The 18137-nt window shown below is 45.9% G+C and overlaps 1 protein-coding gene and 1 non-coding gene across 3 annotated transcripts in view; both read left to right on the top strand.

Annotated features, from left to right (window-relative positions):
- The window catches only part of SLC7A8 (solute carrier family 7 member 8), a 47757-nt gene that overhangs the window by 22526 nt on the left and 7094 nt on the right, over window positions 1-18137 (top strand). Inside the window, exons 1-5 of one of the 2 annotated variants that reach the window (XM_072761206.1) lie at window positions 4578-4719; window positions 10847-10972; window positions 12856-13009; window positions 13649-13772; window positions 15234-15337. In XM_072761206.1, coding sequence (XP_072617307.1) covers window positions 10948-10972; window positions 12856-13009; window positions 13649-13772; window positions 15234-15337 — 407 coding nt within the window. In that variant the 5' untranslated portion in view covers window positions 4578-4719; window positions 10847-10947. Of the gene's footprint in view, window positions 1-4577; window positions 4720-10846; window positions 10973-12855; window positions 13010-13648; window positions 13773-15233; window positions 15338-18137 lie in introns of those variants that run through there. The other variant, XM_026007530.2, reaches the window with a different exon arrangement.
- LOC112926625 (U1 spliceosomal RNA) lies at window positions 11664-11825 on the top strand. The gene has a single exon (XR_003236377.1). It is a non-coding gene; the product is annotated as a U1 spliceosomal RNA (small nuclear RNA).

Below are 18137 nucleotides of genomic sequence, written 5' to 3'. Positions count from 1 at the left end.
TTGCAAGTCTCTTGCAAATTAATCCCTTGACATCAGAGGGTTCTAGTCTTTCCTAACTTCTAAGTCCCTTAATCTCGGTTCATTTTCCTTTGAGGTTTCACATTCTCTAGCCCCAAAATTATCACCATAAACTAAACCTGTTGCCTCAGATGCCTGAGCAACAATGCCTTCTTGCCCTCATTGGCCCCCAGAGTTCTTTGGGTATCTCATTATCCTTGTACATATGAATCCAGACAAATCCAGACTGCCTACATTTGATTCCCATACATACAAGTCATCTTCTTTCTCTGTACATCTTCTAGCTAGCCAGCATTTAAACTCTAAATACAGTTGATCCTTGAACAATGCAGCGGTTAGGGACACTGACTCCTGAACAATTGAAAATCCACATATAACTTTTGACTCCCCAAAACCTAACTACTCTTAGCTTACTAATGACTGGAAGCCTTACCAATAACATAAACAGCTGATTAACGCACATTTTCTTTTTTTTTTTAAGATTTTATTTATTTATTTATTCACGAGAGACACACAGAGAGAGACAGAGGCAGAGACACAGGTAGAGGGAGAAGCAAGCTCCATGCAGGGAGCCCAACATGGGACTTGATACTGGGTCTCCAGGATCACACCCTGGGCTGAAGGCGGCGCTAAACCTCTGAGCCACCGGGGCTGCCCAACACATATTTTCTATGTTGTATGTATTACATATACTGTATTCTTACAATAAAGTAAGCTAAAAATGTTATTAAGAAAATATAAGGAGGAGAAAATACATTTATAGTACTGTACTGTAGAAAATCCACATATAAGTAGACCTGGTCAGTTCAAAACCATGTTGTTCAAGGGTCAATTGCATTTTGAAAAATCTCTTAATTTTTTACCGAGGGTCAATTTGACTAAAACCCCATTTTTCATTTTCATGATTCCTTAGGATTGGCTTTCCTAGGAAAAAAGAAACTGCAGATCTATCAGTTAATCACCACACTGAGCTCCTACATGGAGAGTGGAGATAAGGCATTATTTATACAGAGTCTGAGAAGAGAGTAAAGGCTAACGAAGAGATTGGTGTACAAACAAATAATTACAATACAATGTGATAATAAAAGTGTTTGCAACACAGAGAAAGGTGCTTTAAAGTTGGGGGAGGAATGCTAGGAAAGGCTCCCAGATAAAGCTAAATCTCACAAGATAAATAGATAGCTCCAGATAAGCATGAAATAGAACAGCCAAGTAGAGGGAAGGGCACAAGCAAGACCTGGCGTCGAGAGAGAAATGACCTGTTGGAGAAAAGCAAGTACTTTTGTGTAGAGAAAAGTACAGGAGATGAGGCTGAGCAGGTGAGCAGGAGCAAGATCTGAAAGGATCCCGTATATCATGCAGGAGAGAGTAGGCTTCGTCCAAGACATGGGAACCACTGAAGGATTTTGGTCAGAAGAGTAACATGATTAGGTTCACATTTAAGTGAAAAAAGGACTATGACACTTGAAGCAGGGAGCCGAGTTAGCAAGCTAAGCATTTTGTCCAGGCTAGAGAAGTTCTGGCCTGAAATAAAAATGAAATTACAAGGTAGCAAAAACAAGAAAGATTTCAGAGTAGAATTAGCTGTACATAGTGACTGATTGACTACAAGGAGAGAGCAATCTAGTTTATCTAGTACAAATCAAAATGAAATATCTCAATTGTCTACCATTTACAATGAGCAGTCACAATGTGTTCTGCATTTCTGCCTTCCACTGCCCCCACAAAGCCCTGGGGAGACCTTAGCAGGTCTTTGGTTGGAAATCTTCTTCAGGGTGGCCACCTCAGGTTGCTGCTCCAAAGCCTGCTCTAGAGCAGTATGGCTTAGAAACAGGTTAAGACTCTTGGAAAGCATTATATAAACGAGAGTCTCAACACTGCTCATTCAACAAACATTTGCCAAGTACCTGGGATGTGCTAGGTACTGTTCTGAGCTCAAGAGATACAACAGTGAACCAAAAAACCCTCATTCTTGTTTGCAGCAGCAGTAGGGAACTAAGCCTTAATCAGCATTTATTGAGTCCACTTCTGTGTCCTCTAAGTGCCACAGAGGATACAGAATCATTCAATCATTATCAAATATTAGTGTCTGCTCCAGGAACTGTGTTAGGCATAAGGATACTTAGTTCCTGTACTAAGGAACCCATGATCCACTGGATGATTCTGGCAAGTACACAGGGAATTTCAGTTCTGAGTGTTGTAAATCCCCAAGAAGACAACATCCAGGCTGAGCTAGATATAACAGAAATAGGGGTAGGGACGTGACTGAGGAAAATCTTGGAGAAAATTACATGTAAGTTGAGGAAAGACCAGTTGGAGATAGCCAGGCAGTATCCAGCATGGAGAGAAAAGTCAAACAGGATAGGTTGGGGAGAATGTTATAGAGGGAAGGATTAACATGTGCCAAGGTCTGGGGACAAGAAAGAACATGGCCCCCTGAGGGAACTCGAGGTATTTCAGTATAGCCACAGCATAGACTAGGAGGTAGGAGGTATAGATAGAAGTGAAGATCCAGCCATGAAAGGGCTTTGTAAGTGGTGTTGGAGAGATTAGACTTTCCCCTAAGGGCAATGGGAAGGCATTAAAGGGTTTCAAACAGAGGACTGACATGATCATATTTATGTTATTTAGAAGACTCCTGGCTGCAAGGGTGAAGGATGAATTGGAGAGGGGAATAAGATCAGAGGCAAGGAGACCAATTACAGTGTGGTTACAGAAATCCAAGATAGGGATGACAATGATGTGTATTGGGGATGGAGCTGTGGGAATAAACAGAAAGATGTATTTGGCATTTACAAGGTAGAAATGGCAGGATCTGGTGATTAGAGTGATTAGGGAGTCAAGGATGGCACATTCTTGTTGGAATGCAGGTGAAATAAATCGAGGACAACACTGGATCATATTTTAATGCCTTGCCATTGGTGTGGTTCATACTGGGTTGGGCCCCTCTGCCTTTGCGACCCTTCCCATTCACTCTCTAATACTCAAGATCTGATGCTGGGACTTGAGGAAGGCATTCCATGTGCTTTGGACTCCACGCCTATAATGGCAGAGTGACACCTGCTTTTCAGGGCCATTTCACCTCCTCCCTGCCCTATATGGCTTCTGGAGTATTCCTTATGCTTACAGCCCTGGAGTGAATCTTCATTATCCTCATCTTACATTTCCATAAGACCAACCCAGTCTTGAACTCGCAGAAGAATAACTATTGGTAAGTGCCTTATAGTTTACATATCACAGTATGCAATTATAAATATCACAGTGAATTCTAGACTTTCATGGAGGTCTTCTCCCCTAGAGATGTATTGGTGATGTCCATTGGTCTAAATCCAGTTTCATTCTCAGACCAGGCTGTTTGTCCCCACCAGCTACCTGAGAAGTTAGGGTCTTCTTAGTTTCAATATGCTTCAGTTCCTGGTCCAGATCACCTCCTCTTTCCTGGCTTTCCATACCGTCTCTTCTGGTCTCCAACTTTTACTCTCAGATTAGAGTTTGGTGTTCAAAGGGTGCACATAGCTCAAGTCCTGGAAATTGGGGAATGAGGAGCTTGTTTCTGGGAATGCATCTAGCCCTACTTGGGAGAATAACAAATGGAATTGAGGCTTCCTGAAACAGGTCTGTCTCCCCTCCTTTCCAGCTGCCTCCCAATTCCCCCCTCTGCCCCCAGCTCGGAGGCCATGTTTAGCTTATGCTGAAGAGAGAACTACTCAGCTCTTGGAAAATGCTGAGCTGGGAGTTTGGGTTTTCTTGGCTAAACTAAGTACCAGATGGTGATTCAGCAGAAACTCCAGGTCTAGCAACTGGCACAGAGGGGTCAGGGGAAGAAAGAAGGGGAAGAGAGAGCTGGTAGGGGGGTGGGGCAGCATGAGTGAGAGCTTAGCTTGAAGAATGCTTCCAGATGAAAGGGGCTGGAGAAGGACAAAATGTTACTGTAGCATCATAGCAAGATCTGTTTCACAGTCTCATTGTGGCCTTACAGAAGCTGGGATCAAAGCATAGTTTATAGGGAAGGGCTCATTTGATTTATTTTAGTATAACTGCTGTTGCTTTGTTTTGGTGTCTTTCATCAGTCAAGTTATTTACATGTATCATAATACAACCTTTGTTTTAGGTAGGCAACAACTTGAGACTTTATAATGCAGCTCCTCATCCCAGATGAAAAATGTCTCACCCTGGGCACAGCAAAGGATTCTAGGAAGCTGGCTGCATCTCTGCACTCATACCCCACTTTCCCTCCAGGTCTCGGAAAAGGAAAGATAGCTCAGGCTGGCCGGCATGGGCAGGCCTGGAACCTTATCAGAGCCTTGGGCTGTGTGCGTTAGAACTCAAACAGGGTTCTGTGTTTTCTTTGCCTATCAGTGCCTTTTGGCAGCCAGCGCTGGTAACCTGCTAGATCTGGAAATGGCTGAGGTTAGGCAGGCCAAGCCGAGGCAGCCTTTCCCCAATTAGAAACACGTGCCCAGATCCTTCCAGGAGCAGGAGGGGGAGAGGCAGCCAGTAGCCCGGTCCAGCCTATCACAGAGCCCTGTCACCACACCCCCCTCGTAGGGGCTGGGTGCTCACCAGCAGCTCCAGCTTGGGCACCATGGACACCAGGGGGTTGGTCTGAAGGGCGGCACCTCACCCCTTTAGCTCCAGGTCTGGAGGGAGGCAGGGCAACACGGCAGAAGGCTGAAGGTGGAAAAGTGGCTCCAGCAAAAGGTGAGGCCAAGAAACCAGTGCTTCTGGCAGGCAGGCCCCATAACCCAGGTGAAATTTACGGCTGTTTCAGAGGGCTGGGCGCTCCACCCAGGAAAGGTGCTTATTTTGAAGTTCTGGAGAGGAACAGGGTGTTCTGACTTCTACAACTTGGCGTCACAGCTTCCCTTTTCAGCAGCTGTCTGCTTAGTCCATTACATCTTTATTTTTTCTGTCCTTGCCTTCTCTCGAGCTCTTTCTCCCTCACTCATAACACTGTGTATTGTTCCTCCTCTTCCTTAATCCCTGCTGTCGTTTCTCAGGCTCACTCTTCCCCTCTCTTCCCCACTACCTGTCTTTATGGACTTTGGCAAGTCTGGGCATTTCCCCCCCCTTTTATTGCCTGTTTTCTCTTATCTGAAGAGACAGAGAGGCCTAGTTCTGGAAATGCTAAAGGAATACAAACCTTTCCAAGCTGCCTCTAGCCCACTCCTGAGGAAGATAGAAGCCAGCAAGACCAAGAAATCCTAAGAAGTTCCCAGAGTTCAAGAGAACACATGGTGGTGACATAAACAAGGGGCCAGAGAAGGGAATACAAGGCAGGGAGTACAGGTCTGCCAGTGGGAAATAATTTTCTAAAGCTCTGGAAGCAGCAGTCTCTCAGGGGTAGCCATCTTAGTCTTCCCCCTTTTGCCACATTGGCATCTTACTTCCCGCTGTCCTGGAAACAAATTGGCTAGTATCTTCAGGTGACTGACTCAAGCATTTGAGCAATGATCATGGGTACCATTGACAGGAGCAGGGTGAGAGAGAATGTGGGAATGGGCAAAGAGTAAGTAGAATAATGTGTATGTGATAAAAGAAAGGCTGACATAGGGGCAGAATAAGCAACTGGGAATTGGAGGGAGGGCAGGGGGACATTAGCTGGGGTCTTACTCCACTCGCATATAAAATGAGTTTCTGAATCTCTCAGGTCATTCCTGGCTCTGATTGTTCATGAGGCTAGAAATGTGCCTCTGGATAGTAGGGCACAGTTCATTCTTCTGAGCACTCTTCTTAGAACAATCAGTCCATGGAGATCCCTGGGTGGCTCAGCGGTTTAGCGCCTCCTTTGGCCCAGGGCATGATCCTGGAGACCCGGGATCTAGTCCCACGTCATGTTCCCTGCATGGAGCCTGCTTCTCCCTCTGCCTGTGTCTCTGCCTCTCCCTCTGTCTCCTCTTTGGGATAGCCATTTTTCTGCCTCCCACTGGCCTCATGAGCTCTGATGTCATGGTCAGAGGAAGGAAGTGAAGGAGAGGTGTCTGACTCCCCAGGGATCAGAGTCCAAGGATCAGGGCTGGGACAGGGTTTGAGCGTACCTCCTCTGCAGCGAACAGGACATTGTCCACCCTCTCCGCAGTGGACAAAGCCCAGGGCGGTGACAGGATCTGCATTGTCATCACTCTGAGGAGGAGTCTACACCTTTCTGCCAGTCTTACAGCTTTCCCGCAGGCAGGGAGCACTGACCCACCTCTTATATCCAGCAGCTGAGAGGCCCTGAGCCCTGGGCTCCGAACAGACCACAGGATTGCTGGGCTCTGAGTCCCCTACTCCTGCTGGTCTTATTTTTTTTGTATTCCTCCTGTCACTTTGACATTAAAATGTCACCTTGTCACCTTTTCCAACTTAGCAGAATAAGTAACCAACCCAAACTCAAAATCTTCTTAAAGTATTGTCTTGAGATTCTTTTCATCTCTCTTTTTTTAAACCCAACAAACAGAAAGGAAACAAAAGAGAAAAAGAGAACAAAGTGCCCAAGAAATATAGATAAGCCCCAGATTCCATGAGGGCTTCTAGAGAAGCAGCAACCACCCTACAGCCAGACAACAATGGACAAGAACCAGAGTCCTATGCCTTTCTATTTACTTTATCCAGCTGAGCCAAAATGAAATTCTCCTTCTGGTTACAGTCTCCCTCTCCTATAGGAAGCACCTCTGATTCCCTTATCCTGAATTAGGGGCTCTTCATGGACAGCCACTGGCTTCCATGAAGAGCTCCTCTGTCACATTGTTGTATGATCATCTTTTAGCTCACTCATTTCCCCCACCTTATGCTCTCAACTTCCTGAGGACAGAGACTTGTGTCTTGTAACTCTCCCACCTACCAGAGTGCCAAGCGCATGTAGGCCCTTTGTAGATGATGGTTGGGTAGATGGATGGATGGATGAAAACCCTCACATTTAGAGCTGCAGTGGCCACTAGTCCCATCTACATGTGGCTTCCCTGAGGTCACTGTTTCTCAAGGATGTAGCATGCAGGGTCTGGCTAAGAAGAGAGAGGGGGCATAGCCATTAACAACAGAAAGGAGCTCTAGGTAGCAGACAGGCAGAAACAGGATGCCTGAACAGGGCAGGGATTCTGCAAGCACCTGACAGTCGTTGCCTTCCCTCACTGACCTTTCCTCTCTGGAGGCTCAGGTTTCAGCCTGCTGTGAGGGAAGCTATCCTGTGGTAGCAGGAGACTGAAAGTGCCCTCTTTCCCCTCAGTCACATGCTGTGATCACCCAACTGCAGGGTGAAAGGTCAGGTGTGAGGGCCTGCAGCCATTGTTCTAAGGAGATTAATGTCACAAGCAAAATGTCTCCCCACCTCATTCTCAGGATTTCTCTTTTTATTTCTGGAAGATCTCTGTAATGGTAAAAGGTTAAATATTAGTCAAGGCTGGGTTCTTGTGAAATTGTGAAGATAAGGTCAGGTGGGACAGAAGACACCCACAACAAGTTTGTTTGACAAATAATCCCTTCCTTCAAACATCTCCCATCCCCTAGGAATACTGTGGAGCTGTTTGAAGGAATCTTTCTAACTGCCTTGACAAGGTACCTCTCTTAAAGAGATAGATGATTTTATGTTTTCTATCCCAGCCCACCAGGAGGTGGCCACATTCCCCCACCTGCTGGGAAAAGAATGTCTGTGAGTTGTCCTGCTCATCCCTTACTTCCCTCCAAATACTTTCCTATCATCTCCCACAGTGCCCTCTCCTCCCCTTGGTAGAAGACAATTTTCTTCCTTGTGATCACAGTCTGGTTCCTTATTCTGTAATCCTTACCTATCCCTGAACCCTATGGGTTTTGTGTCCTAATCTTCTTTTCATAAATCAATCTCCTTTATCCTTAAGTCATTGCTTGTGTCTGCCTCAACTCCTAGGGCCTGAGGGCCCAGTCTTGTACCTAGTAGTCCTCAGGGCCCTGAGGAGAAACAGATCACAGGCCCTGTTGCTTACTGTGATTTGGGTTAGATTGTCACCAGGCATGTGATCCTGAAATCCTTTTTGAATTGAGTAAGATAAACCAAATGTGTGTTTATCAGAATGTCTCAGTCCATCTGGAACATTCGAGTATTTACAAGTTGTTCTCTCTGTTCAGGCACTTAAAATCCTTCCTCTGACAACATGTTTTGGTTCTCCTTATATGACACCATCTTGGAAAACAGCTCCTCCATGAGGAGTCAAGAGTGTCTACTCTTGAAGTCAAGTTTCCTGTTGTTCTTTTGGTTCTGTGCAACCAACTAGGGATCATGTCTCCTTTTGATGAGATTCCTGGGGAGCAGGGGATATTGTGTGCAATTGTAGAATGTGTAGACTGATCTGAGATTGCCGGGCTAATGAATTGGGGCATTTTCTGTATCCAAGTATTAAATATTTGTTGAGCACCTGCTATTTGCAGGTGTTAATGATGCCCTGGGATTAAAAGCATGTGAAGTCACAGTCCCTACCCTCCTAGTCTACATGAAGACACATCATTATAATACAAAGAAGTAGAAGCCAAAATTAAATATAAACAAAGTGATCTGAGAATAGAGAGGAAGGACAAACTTTGTTCCTTGTCTATAAAATGTGGCTGATCCATCTTACCTTGCAGCCAGTGCATAGTCAGGAATAAGTGAAATAATAAAGACTCACAGAACAGGCAACATTTGAGCTGTATCTTGAAAGATGAGGAGTTTGCCAGGTAGGGATTGTGTGGAGAGAAAGGTTACAGATAGATAATAATGTCAGGTCCTTCCCTGTTGAAATGGTCTCAGAATCAAGTAAGGTTGGAAAATACTTGAAAAGTAAACACACAGTTTGAGGATCAGGTATTGACATAACTTGATCAACTGTTCAAGTGAAGTCAGAGGCCTGGCCAGAGCTTGAGAAGAAAGCCTGGTGCTTCTACATGTATGACTTGTACTGTGGAGGACTGGGGCACGTCCTGGTCACTGTCTCAGAGGAAGGAGAAACAGGAGAGTTTTAACTCCTTCCCTTTGTTCTCAAGGACTTCCTAGCACCAGAAAAGTGAGAGTCCCATTCCTGTGGCACAGGCTCCCTGGGTTGCCTGCAGAGTGTGGGTTGCCTGCAGAGTGTGGCTGTGAAATTGGAGTCCCTCCATCCTAGGATTCAGCCTCTGAACTCTCCTCCAGCCCTTGGAGGTTCCATGTTGTTGGATCTCTGTGGGAGCTCTATGATTCCTAGGTTAGAAGGCAGAGTTAAAAGCCCCCATGCCACTAAAGAAAAATCAGGGATAGTGGCAAATAAGCACATGAAAACATGCTCAACGTCATCAGTCATGAGGGAAATGCAATTGAAACCACAATGGGACACCACTACATACCTATTAGAATAGCCAAACTTTTGGAGCTGACAATACCAAATGCTGAAAGGATTCAGAGCAACAGGAACTCACCCACATTGGTGGTGGAAATGCTAACAATGTAGCCACTTTGGAAAGCAGTTTGGCTATTTCTTACAAAAACATACATTTAGGGGCGCCTGGCTGGCTCAGTCAGTAGAACGTGATTTTTGATCTCAGGGCTCTGAGTTCAAGCCCCACATTGTGTGTAGAGATGTCTTTAAAAAAAAAAATAATAACAAAATCTTTTTTAAAAAAAATTAAAAATAAAGTTATACATTTACCTTATAACTCAGAATCTCTCTCCTGGATATTTACTCAAGAGAAAGGAAAACCTTTCTCAAAGTCATCTACAGTCTACTTAAAGACTTCTATGCAATGTTTATAGCAGCTTTATTCATAATAGCCCCAAACTGGGAACAACCCAGTTGTCCATCAGCCAGTGAGTAGAAAACCGATACATAAAAGGGAGTACTACCTGACAATAAAGGGACTGTTGATACACACAGCAACATGAATGGACCTCAAAAGCATCATGTAAAGTGAAAAAAGCCAGACACAAAAGTCTACATATTGTATGATTCTGTTCCTGTGACATTTTTGGAAAAGGCAAAACTATAGGGAGAGAAACCAAATTAGCGGCTGCCAGAGGTAGGGGAAGGGAACTGACCCTCAAAGGAGCTCAATGTGCAAGACAGTGAACTTTTTGGAGTGTTGGAAATGGTCTGTATAGGGACACCTGGGTGGCTTAATGGCGGAGCGTCTGCCTTTGGCTCAGGTCATGAGATCTGGGGGTCCTGGAATCGAGTCTCACATTGGGCACCCAAGAGGGAGCCTGCTTCTCCCTCTGCCTATGTCTCTGCCTCTCTCTTTGTGTCTCTCATGAATAAATAAAATCTTTAAAAAGCAAGAAAGAGGGGACCCTGGGTGGCTCAGCGGTTTAGCGCCTACCTTCAGCCCAGGGCGTGATCCCAGGATCGAGTCCCACATTGGGCTCCCTGCATGGAGCCTGCTTCTCCCTCTGCCTATGTCTCTGCCTCTGTCTCTGTGTGTGTGTGTGTGTGTGTGTCTCTCATGTATAAAAAGATTCCCCCTAACCCTCTGTTGTTCCAAAATCAGGCTGAGGAAGATGACACTCAGGATACACCAGCTGCTGGGGTGGGGGGCCTGAACATACAATGGCCTGAAAAAAAAGCCCATACTTGCACCCTGGTCAGATGCTGATTTTCCTCAAACCCAGTGCCTACACTTCCATGCCTAATTCTGGCTTCCAGCCCTGGGCAGGGCATGCTCTGACCGAACTCTAATTTGAAGCACTTAATCCCCATTTGTAACCCATTAAACTAGCCAAAGTTTCTGGACATTGGGGCTGAGCTTGAGGAAAATTTGGCTCGCCTGTTACAATCCCCTCATCAGAAGCAAGGAGCATTTCTGCTTCTGTGCAGAGGGCCACATACAGCCTCGTCATAGCCCTGAGCGTATGTTTGTGGGTCTGTCATTTTAGTGCTCCTCACATGGGTCAACTGTGCCAGTGTGCGGTGGGCCACCCGGGTTCAAGACATTTTCACAGCTGGGAAGCTCCTGGCCCTGGCCCTGATCATCATCATGGGAATTGTACAGATCTGCAAAGGTGAGTATCACTCAAACAACTGGGCCCCACTGAACTTTCTGCTCCTTGCATGTACATACCCCCTACGCTGTCTTTTGACATGTGCATGCTGAGATTTCCCAATTATGGCCTTAAATGATTTTTCTTCACTTGCTTGACAAAGGGGAAGAGAAACCATTTTCCCTGGGGTGGTTGGAAGTTGAGCATGCCCCACCTGGTTCAGTTCTCCCATGCTGACCTCATGACTCTAGCACAGCAAGATGTAGACCCCAGATATCTGGACTCCTTTTGTCCTCTTACCACATCCCCAGGGAAGCTCCCTGCATCTTATATTGTATGTTGTCTGTATCTTAAAATGTGGAACAGAGGAGACTTTTACATTACATTTCAAAATTACTCATAATCTCTATAAGAGAGAGCTAGACATTCCTGGGGCCCCTGCCAACATTCCTCACTGGATTTGGTCCCTTCCAAGTCCGAGTCTGTATTTGGTTTCCATGGGAACCATGGCACCACTAGGCTCTGCCCAGTGTCACTGCCTCCTGTAGAAAGTCAGATGACAGAGAGCTCCCACCTGCCTACAAGCCCTGAAGGCCATGTGGGGTGCCTGGATATTTACTTCAGAAAATATAATTAAGGTTCTGCTGTTATTTTAACCAGTTGTGTTAAGTTCTCTAGCCAGGTCATATTGTGTAAACTTAAATCACTGTGCATACCTACCTGGCAGGGGAGATACGATGATCATGAAGGTGGTATTCCTAGGGCGAGGCTTATCTGTTGCACTATGGATGTGCTGACTCCTGCAATTTCCCCAAATGTGAAAACTGCAACTGCATAATTTGTGGTAGTGGGGACCCATGTTCATGCTTTCCCCCCCAAAAAAGAAAGTGGTTTACTGTGCTTTTCAGAGATAATAAGTCCCTCCTATTCTGGCCCTAATGCTTTCTCCTGATCACTCTAATCTCCTTATTTCCAGTCCAAAGGCTATATTGCAGATAAATAAGTAAAAAATGGGCAGTTACTCTGTGTTTTATTACAACATCATCAGTGACCTTTCTTGAGGGCCCAGTTGTGCGCAGGACCCTGTGCTAATGTTGGGAAGACAGTGGAAAAGCTCTTTGCAGAAGGACCCTGTCCTCAGGGAATCTATACCATGAAGGGAGAGACCAGATACCCTAGAAAGAGACAGGAGGTTTTGACAAAGCAGAGTAAGCCATTAACTAACATGGCATTATAGGAACTTATGTTTGAGTATTTGTTGTTCTTCATGCTTTCTTTGTGAAAATGTATAGACTTGGATATACAGGAAGGTGGTCAAGAGACTGACAATGGCCCTGATTCTGCATGTCCAAATACTACCCCCTACCCCCACCCTCCATCCCCTGCACTGCCCAGTGACCTCCCCTGGCCTTTCCTTCCTAGTAAATTTGCCCTTTATTATTATTGTTTTAAGATTTTATTTGTTTATTTGAGAGAGAGAGAGCACTTAGCAAGCAGGAATTGGGGGCAGAGCGAGAGGGAAAACAGGCTCCCCCCTGAGCAAGGAGCCCCAAATGGGGCTCAATCCCAGGACCCTGGGGATCATGACCTGAGCCAGAGGCAGATGCTTAACAGACTGAGCCATCCAGGTGTTTCTAAATCTGCCATTTTAAAAGAACATTGAGAACTGTGCTTTGAATCTGAGCCTGAATTTGGACTTCTGGTTCCCACGTTCTGGGGAAGTCCTAACCTCTGTTTCCCTGCTCCTTTTGGTCATACTTCTCCAATGTGTGGGGTTCTCTGGAAACAAGATAAAGAGCTGGATCATCACTGCAGGGAGGAACTGAGATGGGACTAGTCAGGCTAGAGGCCGCCAGGCCTCTGGCTCCTTTCTCTGAGCAGCCTCCTGCCCCTTGCATCCACAGGAGAGTATTTCTGGCTGGAGCCAAAGAATGCATTTGAGAATTTCCAAGAACCCGACATCGGCCTCATCGCACTGGCTTTCCTTCAGGGCTCCTTTGCCTACGGAGGCTGGAACTTTCTTAATTACGTGACTGAGGAACTTGTTGATCCCTACAAGTGAGTTGAAATAGCCCAGCTCTTCCCAAATCCCTTGAAAGGCCACAGAACCTGCTACTAGGAAGAGAGAGCCAGGTGTCCACTAGCCACTTCTCCACCTCCAGCCCCTGTTCTGACCATGACCTGGTCTATCCTGAGGAAACAGTTATTTCCTGGGAACTTAAACCATTTGCCATCCACCCTGCCAAAAGGAGAAAAATGATCCTGTGACTGTCCCAGAGCAGATTAAAAGCTGAAAGAGTGGTGAGATAGCACCATTGCCTTAGAGGATGAAATGTGCTAGAGGCCTCTAGACATCTTACTTATCTGTCTTGGGACAGGAGAGTCTTTGTGTCTTAAAGTGGGGGGAAAGGGGTGCATCATGGAGATGGCAGGAAGAGATCAACAGATATGCAGCCTATACTGTTTCATTTCCTTTAAATTGTCCTGCCCATTTTAAGACAAAATCCCCACCCACCCACCCCCCACCCAGTGAGAGGGAGTGTTGTGCTTGCTTCGGCAGCACATATACTAAAATCAGATAGGGAGTGTCACAAAAGGCTGCAAGGTCAGTTTCAAGCAGAAAGACAAGGCACTTCCAAAACCCCGAGATGAGGCAGGTGCCAGGCCTTTCCCCTCTCACCTCCTCTCCTTCTACAGGAACCTTCCCAGAGCCATCTTCATCTCCATCCCACTGGTCACATTTGTGTATGTCTTTGCCAATGTCGCTTATGTCACTGCAATGTCCCCCCAGGAGCTGCTGGCATCAAACGCAGTCGCCGTGGTAAGAAATCAAACTCACAGTCCCTGAAACCAGGAATGTTGACATAGACTTGCCTGATTGGCCCCACTCACTTTTCCCTGATCCATGAATTTGTGGAATTGGAAGTCATCCCAAGTTCTCAGAGCAGAAACCACAAGTCCAGGGCCCCGGGCGCAAACTGACAGCCATATTGAATATAGAACAGTGACAAAGCAGATCCAACTAGTTGCCACAGGCTATATGGCCAGCAAAGCTAAATAACTTACTATATGGCCCTTTACAGAAAAAGTTTGCCAGCTCCTGATCTGGGGCACTTTAAACTCTAAATGTGATGGTTGTATAAAGGAGGCAGGCTCCTCCTCAGAAAGATATAATCTTGCACAAGACAACATCATTTTTCTCTGCCTTTGTTTCTTCCTCTGGAAATCATGCAGCCTGATCCCTTCTCTCATCATGGAAAAGTGTGTGGCAGTAAACAGTTAGGAAGTAGAAATGATCTGTGCTCTTTGGGGAAAGAGATCATACAGATCTGAGGTAGTGGTGTCTTTGATACCCAGGGAAAACCTGGGAACCATGCAGTCCCCTCACCTGACTTCACCTGGACCCCGACACCACCTTGCCAAACTGTCATCACATGTTTCATCTCAAAAGACTGTAAATAAGGAGGAGCTGCAGGGTCCTGGGGCAGCCTATTTCCATGACCACCAACCTAACCCAGCAGAATATTCTAAACAACCCGCCCCCCATAATGTGCTAGAAATCGAGTTTGTCCTTGGCTCAGAGAATATAGAAAAGGCTAGGCCCTTGACATTTTACATTCCTTCCGTATAGGCAGACTAATCTATAGCTTTACTGCCTCTTTCTCAGCCTACATAGTAGCTTGTTCTTATCATGTTTCCCTTCTTATTATTTCATTTAGAAATTCTCACCCTATGAATTAGAAACCATTTCTATTTTACAGATGGTAAAACCGAGTCTCTAAAATTAAGGACCTTGCTCTAGGTCTCACAGCCCCAAACTGCTGGACTAAGGTTTGAACCCCAACCTGCCTAATTGGTGTACAATGTACGTGAGGCCTGGATTCACACAGCTGGCTTCTGATCCTGGCCCTCTACTCCCTGAGTTTGTGATCTTAGGCAAGCTACCTAATTAGTTTGTGCCTTAGTTTCCTCATCTGTAAAACAAGGAGAACAGATGTTAACACATCATCATCATTACTGTTATTATTATTATTACCATCATGCACTGTCTTCTTCAGTTAATAGCCCCAAACACTTATTAAATCCCCATTGTGTGTGATTACCGTGGAAAGGGAAGTGGTGGTACGGTACAGGAGGGGCTGGGGCATGCAGCCCTCCGTGAGGACCCTAGTAGGAAAGACTCAGCAAGGGTAGAGATGGGAGGGAGCCTTCCCAGCAGTGATGTACAAGTGGAGGGTTGTAACCTCACCTTTTCTGCTCATCCCCTTGTTTTCTCTCCTAGACATTTGGAGAGAAGCTCCTAGGGGTCATGGCCTGGATCATGCCTATATCTGTTGCCCTGTCCACATTTGGAGGAGTCAATGGGTCTCTCTTCACCTCTTCCCGGTGAGTGTTGTCCCGGTCCTTCCTGGGACGGGCCATTCTGCTGTGCATATCGCTCTGTGTATACGTAAGGGGCTTGTCTCCATCAGCAGGGGTCTGTGTGGGCACCTGGGTGGTGCCCTTTTAGGGGGTGATTGCTAACAAAAGGGCATTTGTGTATCAGCTTAGACGCAGAGGGGTGTGTGCTGCTCATGTGGTTACCTGTGATGTGTGTGGCTTCACATGTAGTGGTGAGAAGCCCTGTCCCACCTCATTTCAGTAGGAGCAGAGGGCTGAGGAGGTCCCAGGCTGCCTGATCAGGCCTCGGTCTAGGCACTCTGATTGGCAGCAGGACAGTGTCTCAGCAGCAGCCCCCAGAGCCCCTTTGCTACTTGCCTACAAACAGGCTACACTGGCTTGAAAGGAACCCCACTCTATAAGGAACCAGAAGGGACATAGCCTGGGCCTCTGGGCTGACGTCTCATGGAAGTTCTGGGACCAGCCTGCAGGTGGGACGGATCATTCTCCCTGCTCTAGACAGGTGGCTGTGGGCGGCCTTTCCATGGCCACTCAGGAGACTCAGGCAGAGGGTGTAAAGTGAGGGAAGTGGGGAAGAGCTGAAGGAGAGCATTTGTCCAAAGCCAGGCCCCCAACTCCCAAACTCTCAGGGAAGCCAGAAGCTCAAGTGGGTCTAGGAATCCCTAGCTCCTGACTCTATACCCCAAGGAATCTGGCCCCTACTCAGAATTTCTTCTCTCCATCTCCAGAATGAGCTATTGAGGCCAGTAGATGGTTTCCATTGGTGGTGTTCAAGGGTCCCATCACATTTCTGGGAAAGTTCCCTTGGCCCTAGAGCACAGTACCACTTGAAAAATACAGCAAAAGCAATGAGTCTGTGAGTTCAGTTGCTTCCAAAGCCACCCATTACATCAGGGAGGAGCTCTCATAAAATGTCAAGGGAGTGCCATGTTTTCAAGACCCAGGGCAGGAAAGAGGGCGCGTGGGTGTCCCCTGTACCCCAGGACCCTATGAAACTCACCCACAGCAACCTCATGTGCATGTTACACAGGAGCAGTGGCTACCTGGAGTCCCCAGCAGAGGGCGAGCAGTGGAAGAGCAATGACCCATGAGGCTCTCTGGGATCTATTGGAAGAGAGTGACTGGCTACAGTCACTTTAGAGTGGGGTTTGTCCCTCGGGCAGGCCAAGCAGCGGTCTGCATGCATGCGGTATAGCTGTATGTGCATGCAGGACATGGCAGCCCTGGTGTACGAGGCCTGTGATTTAGAAGCATAGCTCACCCACGAGGCCTCCTCTGCTTATCTTTCCAGTTCCTTCCTTCCTTCCTCCTCCTTCCCTCCTTTTTTCCTCTCTCTTAGTCTTTTGTATTTGGTATATGGAGAGGATGACCCTTCCTGAGAAATAGGGGTGTGTGTGCGCGTGTGTCATGCTTAATGTCATCGTCTCCTCTGTTGTCAGCTAGCAGGACATGGATTGTCTCTTGTGAATTTGACACTTAAAATCCTGTCGGACCTGGACAATCACACTTGGTCCTGGCTGCATGTGGAGGAAGGATGTGAATGCGGGGCCCTGGCTATGTGCATGATGAGGCCCGCAGAGCACCTGGGGTTCCGTTGAGCGCATGAGGCTGCACCATAGAGGGACAATGCTGTGTGGCTGCATGAAACTAGTAACAGTGGCCTAGGTAGTTGATGGCAATTGAAGGTGATGTACTTGGGGCCATAATGAACTCCCACACTTCTGCCAAACTGCTGTTGTTAGTTCCACTCCTGCTCACACACAAATTACAAAGGAAGTGACAGGGTTTTTTTTCTTCAGAACACACAGTGTGCTGATTCTGTGCCTTTCTGTCCCCATTACACCATCTCCCTCCTCTTACCTCTTAGGTATTTCTTTCTCCCTACAAAATCCTAGAGAAAAGAAAAAGCTGTCTAATTCATACTAATATGTAAATGACTCTCAATGGCTTATTATATTCTTTTCTCTGGGGAAGGGGAAGAAGGGCTCCCTTTTATGTTAAAATTTATCTTTTTAAAAATAACTTTTAAACATCAACATTGTCATGATATTGTACTATAGTTTGGCAGTATGTTACCAGTAGAAACAAGGTGGATACCTAGGATCTCTCTGTATTATTTCTTCCAACTGCATGTGAGTCTATAATTATCACACAAAAAAAGTTTAGTTTTTAAAAAGGGTAAAAAAAATCATTTTTATTCCAACTAAAAATTTCATATCTACTTTAGAAATTAAATTTTTTAATAAAGCCTAAGGAAAAAAATTAAAATTACTCATAATCCCATCACCCAGAGATAATCAGTTGGTATCTTTTTTTTTATATGACCATAATTTCTAAATTAATTAGAATCATACTGTATGGAATCATACAGTCCTCAATCTTGCTCTTACCATTTGACATTGTATTGTGAGCATGTCCTCATGTAATGATTTTTTTTCAAAACATTCTTGTGACTGTGAAATATCCCATTTTATAGATATATCATAACTTATGTAATCAATCTCTTACTTTGGGGCATTTATGATATTTCCAATCTTATTTTATCATCAAAATATCTTTTATATATAACTTTCACTAACTATTTCCTTTAGATGGCTTATTTGGGAATAGAAAAGGTAGCTTAAGAGTATAAATTTTGGGGGCAGCCCGGGTGGCTCAGTGGTTTAGTGCCGCCTTCAGCCCAGGCCCTGATCCTGGAGACCTGGGATCGAGTTCCATGCCAGGTTCCCTGCATGGAGCCTGCTTCTCCCTCTGCCTCTGTCTCTGCCTCTTGTGCTCTCTCTCT

This window comes from Vulpes vulpes, chromosome 6 (assembly GCF_048418805.1).
Source record: "Vulpes vulpes isolate BD-2025 chromosome 6, VulVul3, whole genome shotgun sequence".
Lineage (NCBI taxonomy): Eukaryota > Metazoa > Chordata > Mammalia > Carnivora > Canidae > Vulpes > Vulpes vulpes.
The sequence above is the reverse complement of the archived record's forward strand: the minus strand, read 5'-3'. Positions and strand labels throughout refer to the sequence as shown.